General features: G+C 50.2%; 1 protein-coding gene across 1 annotated transcript; it reads left to right on the plus strand.

The window, feature by feature from the left end:
• The first annotated feature begins 951 nt into the window (after positions 1-951).
• LOC136318334 (uncharacterized) lies at positions 952-4,453 on the plus strand. Its single transcript, XM_066250691.1, is given in 5 exon segments — positions 952-1,373; positions 1,456-2,162; positions 2,165-2,288; positions 2,290-3,518; positions 3,585-4,453. Coding segments are annotated over 5 exon segments (3,351 nt in total).
• Positions 4,454-7,047: the final 2,594 nt, after the last annotated feature.

Consider the following 7,047-nt stretch of genomic DNA (forward strand, 5'->3'; position numbering starts at 1 on the left):
CTTTAATCCTAGCTTGCACCCAGTGGGCAAGTAAAAACACACACTGGGCTCCAAAACCCAATCACATTCAGTGCTCACAAAGCCACTGACTTATCCGAGTTTCCTAGAATCAAAGGTTTCTAGCTCACCAGCCTTATTCTCCTCAGTTCCCCATCTTTTTCCTTATCCCAGATACAAACTCTGTAACCGTGAGTGGAAAAATTCTGCTTGACCTTTTGTCTAAAATTAAAGAAAGCAGGAATTGACCGCTCCCTACCATAAACTACTTAGAAATTTGCTTAGAGCTAGTTCACAGGAGGCAGCTGGACCCCAACCTGCTTACGCGAATAGGTATGTGTTCCTGATAAAGATAGAGATAGGATAAGGGTTAACGACTAACTGCCAACTCAGCTTCTGTAAATGGTTGCTTGCTTGCCTACCAAAGTATAAAAGCCCTTGCAAAAAGACTGAGAGTGCTCTTGGCCACCTCCTTGCCTTGAGCCCGCTCGCGAGTGTAATAAACTTTTTCTTCTGTTTTACCCACACACTTGGGTCTAGAGTCTTCGTGGTGTGCCCTCGGTCAACATTTGGAGGCCCCAGCGAGATCTCGCTTCCTCGCAGACCACGAGACGCACACCTGACGCTTGGTGAGTGAAACTGGCGGTGGCTGTCAGGCAGGGACGTGAGTCCCTCCTGGCTGCGACCGACAGACATGTCAGGGGGTCGCAGGCCATGACTCCGGGGGACGCCCTGGAGTGTGAGGACGACCAAGGACGCTTGGAAGTCCATCTGCTGTCTCAGACAGAATCTGTAGATTTGTTGCCAGTTTCCAACCGAGCTCGTTGGTCCAGTCCGCTAGGTTTATTTTTAGTTTCATTTTGCCATTCACGGCGCAGCCGGCTTAGTCTATTCGTCTTTGTGATTGTCTTGGTTGTTGTCTTATTTGTGTGTTATTGTCTTTTTGGGTTTGAAATGGGACAGAAAACTTCCACCCCACTGTCCCTGACTTTGTCTCATTGGTCTGAGGTTGATGCCTGAGCCCATAATCTGTCTCTTCTTCTTAAGAAGCGCAAGTGGCAGACTTTCTGTGCCTCCGAGTGGCCCACCTTCGGAGTAGGTTGGCTGACCACTGGAACCTTTCACAAAGACACCATAAAGGCGGTTAAAGCAGTTGTCTTCAATCCAGGACCTCATGGCCATCCGGATCAACAGCCTTATATTTGGGTTTGGGAGGACCTGGCCGATGACCCTCCTCTTTGCGTCCGACCTTTCCTTCCTCCCCCTACACCCTCCCTTCCAATAATCCTCTCCACTACTCCCGGCCCTCCCAGACCTGCTCTAACTCATCCAGACATCTGCTCTATGCTTCCACTCAAACCTCCAGAGCCAACGGCGCCTGTTTCGTCCCTGTATCCTCCTTCCCTCCTCTGTTCTCCCTGAATCTCAAACTGACTTTATTCTTTTTGATTCGGGACTCCCGCCTCCCTATCCCAGGGATGTCCCTGCCAGCACTGCAGGTCCCCAGCTTGGGGCCCCACATCAGGACGAATGGGGACCATCAGTGGAGGGTCCAGCCCAAGGTACCCAGAGCCGGAGAGCACAAAACCCAGATGACGTGGCCGTCACCCTGCCCCTTCGACCTTTCGGACCCCCTGTCCCTGACGGCCAAGGGGAGAACATGCCGGCACTTCAGTATTGGCCCTTCTCCTCCTCAGATCTATACAATTGGAAAAACAATAATCCACCTTTTTCAGAGGATCCTGTCAAACTTACTGACCTTCTCAAGTCTCTTATGTTTTCCCATCAGCCCACTTGGGATGACTGCCAGCAGCTTTTAGGTATCCTCTTCACCTCAGAAGAAAGAGACCGAATTCTCCTCAAGGCCAGGAAATTGGTTCCTGGACCTAATGGTCATCCTACTCAACTCCCCAACATTATAGATGAAGCTTTTCCCCTGAGGCGGCCTAACTGGGACCCTAATACGCCTGAAGGTAGGCAGCAACTCTTACTCTATCGCCAGACTCTGATGATGGGTCTCCGAGCGGCAGCAAGATGCCCCACTAATTTGGCTAAGGTAAGAGAAGTAATTCAAGGGCCAGAGGAATCCCCATCCAGATTCCTAGAGAGACTAATAGAAGCCTATAAGAGGTACACCCCTTTCGACCCTGAGTCTGAAGAACAGAGAGGGCACTGGCTATGGCTTTTATAGGACAGTCAGCTACTGATATTCGGAGGAAACTCCAGAGGATGTATGGGTTACAGGACATGGCTCTGAGAGATTTAGTCAAGGAAGCTGATAAGGTATACTATAAAAGAACGTGAGGAGCAGGAAAATAAGTGAGATAAACGGAGAAATAAAGAGTTAATGAAGATTTTGGCTACCATAGTAGGGAAGCAGGATAGGAAAGGAAAGAATAGCATCCTGGGCCCGCGCCAGAAGCTGGGATCCAATCAATGTGCTTACTGTAAAGAGGAAAGACATTGGGCTAGAGATTGTCCCAAGAAAAAGAAGAAGACCGCAGACCTCCTTGCCCTGGAAGGTTAGGGGCATCGGGGTTCGGACCCCCTCCCCGAACTCAGGGTAACATTCAATGTGGAGGGGACACCAATCAATTTTGAGGTAGATACTGGAGCAGTTTACTCCACCCTGCAGAGCCCGCTGGGTCCCCTCTCAAACAAAAAATCCTTGGTCCAGGGGGCAAATGGATGCCAGCATAGGTCATGGACAACTGAAAGGACAATGGACCTGGGGAGGGGAAAAGTACAGCACTCCTTTCTGGTCATACCAGAATGCCCTGCCCCGATGCTGGAGAGGGATTTGCTTACCAAGTTGGGGGCGAGTACTGATTTCAAACCTCAGGGACCAGAAGTAAGATTCAGTAACCCTCTTGTCAGTCAGCCTGTTGTGACCATGCTGACCTTGTCTGCTGAAGATGAGTATAAACTGTATGAGACCCCTGCCCCCGGACCCCATTCAACAGAAGACAGGTGGCTTCAGAGCTTCCCAGAGGCCTGGGCAGAAACGGCAGGGCCAGGATTGGCAGTACAAAGGCTTCCGGTGGTAGTATACTTAAAACCCTCCACCACCCCCATAAGGGTCAAACAATACTACATGAGTAAAGAGGCCCGGGAAGGCATTAGACCTCACATCCAGAGGCTGCTAGGACAAGGGATCCTGAGTCCTTGTCAATCAGGGTGGAACACCCCCCTGCTACCAGTGAAGAAACCAGGGACAGGGGACTATAGACCAGTCCAGGATTTGAGAGAGGTTAACAGTCGGGTAATGGACATACATCCAACAGTCCCAAACCCTTATAACCTCCTCAGTACCCTCAGTCCTGACAGGAAGTGGTATACAGTACCGGACCTGAAAGATGCCTTCTTCTGCTTGCGCCTGCATGAGGACAGCCAACCCCTGTTTGCTTTTGAATGGACTGACCCTGAGAACGGACTCAGCAGACAGCTCACCTGGATGCGGCTACCCCAGGGCTTCAAGAACTCTCCCACCATCTTTGACAAAGTGCTGCACCAGGACTTGAGTGCCTACTGAGCCTCCACCCCTGAGGTAACTTTGTTGCAGTATGTTGATGATCTGTTACTTGCAGCCGCCACCATAGAGCAGTGCGAACAGGGAACTGAGAAACTGCTTGTCGAACTGGCCAAACTGGGATACCAGGCATCCGCCAAAAAGGCCCAGATCTGCCAACTCGAAGTCACCTTCCTGGGCTACTCTCTCCGAGACGGTAAGAGATGGCTAACTGAGGCCAGGAAAAAGACTGTAACTCAAATCCCGCCTCCGAAAAATCAGAAGGGCCTCAGGGAGTTCTTGGGCACAGCAGGTTTTTGCAGACTATGGATACCCGGCTTTGCCGCACTAGCCGCCCCTCTGTACCCCTTGTTAAAGGATGGAACTGAGTATACCTGGGGAGATGAACAGCAAAATGCCTTTGACCAAATCAAGAGGGCACTGTTGTCAGCCCCGGCCTTAGCACTCCCCAACATAGAGAAGTCATTCACTCTCTATGTAGATGAGAAGGAAGGGATAGCTAGAGGAGTATTGACTCAGTCTCTGGGACCCTGGAAATGGCCGGTGGCTTATCTCTCTAAGAGGTTGGACGCAGTTGCAAAAGGGTGGCTGAGATGCCTACGGGTGATCGCCGCTGTGGCCCTCCTGGTCAAAGATGCCGACAAACTGACTCTGGGCCAAAAATTGACTGTTGTCGCCCCCCATGCCCTGGAAAGCATAATCAGACAACCTCCAGACCGCTGGCTAACCAATGCCCGCATTACTCATTACCAAAGCCTCCTGTTAGATAAAGACAGGATTCACCTTTGGCTCTCCAACTGTTTTGAACCCAGCCACCCTGCTACCCAGGAAAGAGGGGGAAACTGTCCACCATCAGTGCAGGGATATCCTAGCCATGGAGGCTGGGATCCGGAAAGACTTATGGGACACACCATTGCCACAATCTGACTTAATTTGGTACACTGATGGAAGCAGTTTTCTGTGTGAAGGAGAACGCAGAGCTGGGGCTGCAGTGGTAGACAAGGAAAAAGTAATCTGGTCAGAGAGACTTGCCCCAGGAACCTCAGCCCAAAAGGCAGAACTAATAGCTCTAACAAAGGCCTTAGAAACTGGCTAGTGGTAAAACGGGCCACCGTCTACACTGGACAGCAGGTATGCATTTGCCACTGCACATGTGCATGGGGGCAATTTACAAAGAAAGGGGCCTGCTCACATCAGCAGGTAAAAACATTAAGCACAAACAAGAAATCCTAGCCCTCTTAGATGCTGTCATGCTCCCACGGGAGCTGGCCATTGTCCATTGCCCTGGGCACCAGAAAGGGCAAGACCCAATAGCCAAAGGCAACAGGAAGGCCGATAAGGAGGCTCGAGCGGTAGCCATGAGGACTGCCTCCAACATCCTTACTATAGAAGCAGAGCCATCCCCCACCCTGACCCACTTAAAGGAACCTGAGGATGCTCGGACGTTCCTCCAGATGGCCCACCGTCTCACCCACCTTGGGACTGACAAACTGGTACAACTGCTTCAGGATGATAAATCATTGACCACCCCCGAGAAGAGGCAAATGGCAAAGGAAGTAGTCAAAGCTTGTAAGGCCTGCCAAATGGTGAATGCCTACCCAGCCAAAGGAACCAGAGGAACCCATCTCCGAGGCCCCACACCAGGCCAATATTGGGAAGTAGACTTCACTGAGGTAAAACCTGCCAAGTAGAGACTAAGGTATCTCTTAGTTTTTGTAGACACCTTTTCAGGATGGGTAGAAGCCTTCCCTACAAAACATGAGATGGCGGCGGTGGTAATTAAGAAAATTATGGAAGAAATCTTTCCTAGATTTGGCCTTCGAAAGGTAATAGGGTCTGATAACGGAACGGCGTTTGTGGCCCAGGTAAGCCAGTGGGTAGCCAAAATATTGGGGATTGATTGGAAACTACATTGTGCTTATAGACCCCAAAGTTCAGGACAGGTAGAGAGAATGAATAGAACAATTAAAGAGACCTTAACTAAATTAGTCATAGAGACTGGCCATAGAGATTGGGTAATGCTCCTACCATATGCTCTTTTCCGGGCTCGAAATACCCCTTCTGCTAAAACTAACCTAACTCCCTTTGAAATACTTTTTGGAACCCCTCCGCCTATTTGGGATTTATCCCTCTCTGACATAAATATCCCGAATACCCCCTTGTCTGTTAGGTTACAGGCCCTGGCCAGAGTGCAACATTGCCTATGGAAGCAGTTATCTGACCTTTACCAGCCGGCAGGAGACGGGACCCCGCATCGCTACCAGGTTGGGGACTTCGTCTACGTCCGGAGACACCAACACCGAACACTCGAACCCCGCTGGAAGGGACCCTACCAAGTCCTCCTCATCACACCCACCACTGTAAAGGTCGATGGCATCGCCGTTTGGATCCATACGTCACACCTCAAGCCTCCTGCTCCTGATGACCAGTGGACAGTGGAGAAAACAGATAATCCCCTCAAGCTGCGTGTCCGCCACCACAACAAATCCCCACCAACCGACCTGGCAGACGTGGCAGGTGATATCAGGGACCAGTGACATAGTATGGGAAGTGACTTCCAATGACCATTCCCCCTGGACTTGATGGCCGTCCCTGTATCCAGACCTCTGTCAGCTTGCAGCAGGGCTGGAGACTTGGGACATCCCGACCACGGACCCTGCTAGACCCCTTCCTTGTAATATGTCTAGGAACCCCGTCTGCCTCAGACAAGGCCCAATGCCTGCAGACTATTTCAATTTCCCCTAACAGTTCCTATTTAATCCCTGAAAAAGGTACTTGGTGGGCTTGCAGAACGGGCCTGACTCCCTGTGTGTCCACTCAGGCCTTTAACAACTCACAGGATTTTTGTGTAATGGTTAGAGTGTTCCCCCCCGCCTTATATATCATGGGGATGAGGACTTTGAAGAGACAGTTGAGGGGTGGACCAGACATAAAAGAGAGCCTGTCACACTCACCCTAGCAGTACTGCTGGGAGCCGGGGTATGAGCAGAAGTAGGAACAGGAGCTGCTGCCCTAGTTGAAGGACCCAGACAAATGGCCTTGCTAGAGTCTGCTATTAACCAGGATTTAAAGGCCATAGAGCAGTCGATAGAAGCCTTAGAAAAGTCACTGACCTCCCTCTCTGAGGTTGTGTTGCAAAACCAACAAGGCTTAGACTTGTTATTTTTAAGAGAGAGTGGTTTATGTGCTGCTTTAAAAGAAGAATGCTGTTTCTATGCTTACCACACTGGAGTAGTAAGAGACTCCATGAGCAAATTAAAAAAAAGGCTGAAGGCTAGAGAAAAGAGATTAAAGGATCAGCAGGGGTGGTTTGAAGGGTGGTATACCAAATCACCCTGGTTGACTACCCTCATCTCCACCTTGGCAGGACCCCTTATAGTACTACTGCTAGTTGTCACTATTCAACTGTGTGTCTTAAAAAAACTAACCACCTTCCTGCAAGGGCAAATAGGGACCGTAAAACTCATGATTGTAAGACAGCATTATGAAAGTTTAAACCAGGACTCAGATCTCTAGGATTA

The sequence above is a fragment of the Saccopteryx bilineata genome, unplaced genomic scaffold, assembly GCF_036850765.1.
Source record: "Saccopteryx bilineata isolate mSacBil1 unplaced genomic scaffold, mSacBil1_pri_phased_curated manual_scaffold_44, whole genome shotgun sequence".
NCBI classification, from domain to species: domain Eukaryota; kingdom Metazoa; phylum Chordata; class Mammalia; order Chiroptera; family Emballonuridae; genus Saccopteryx; species Saccopteryx bilineata.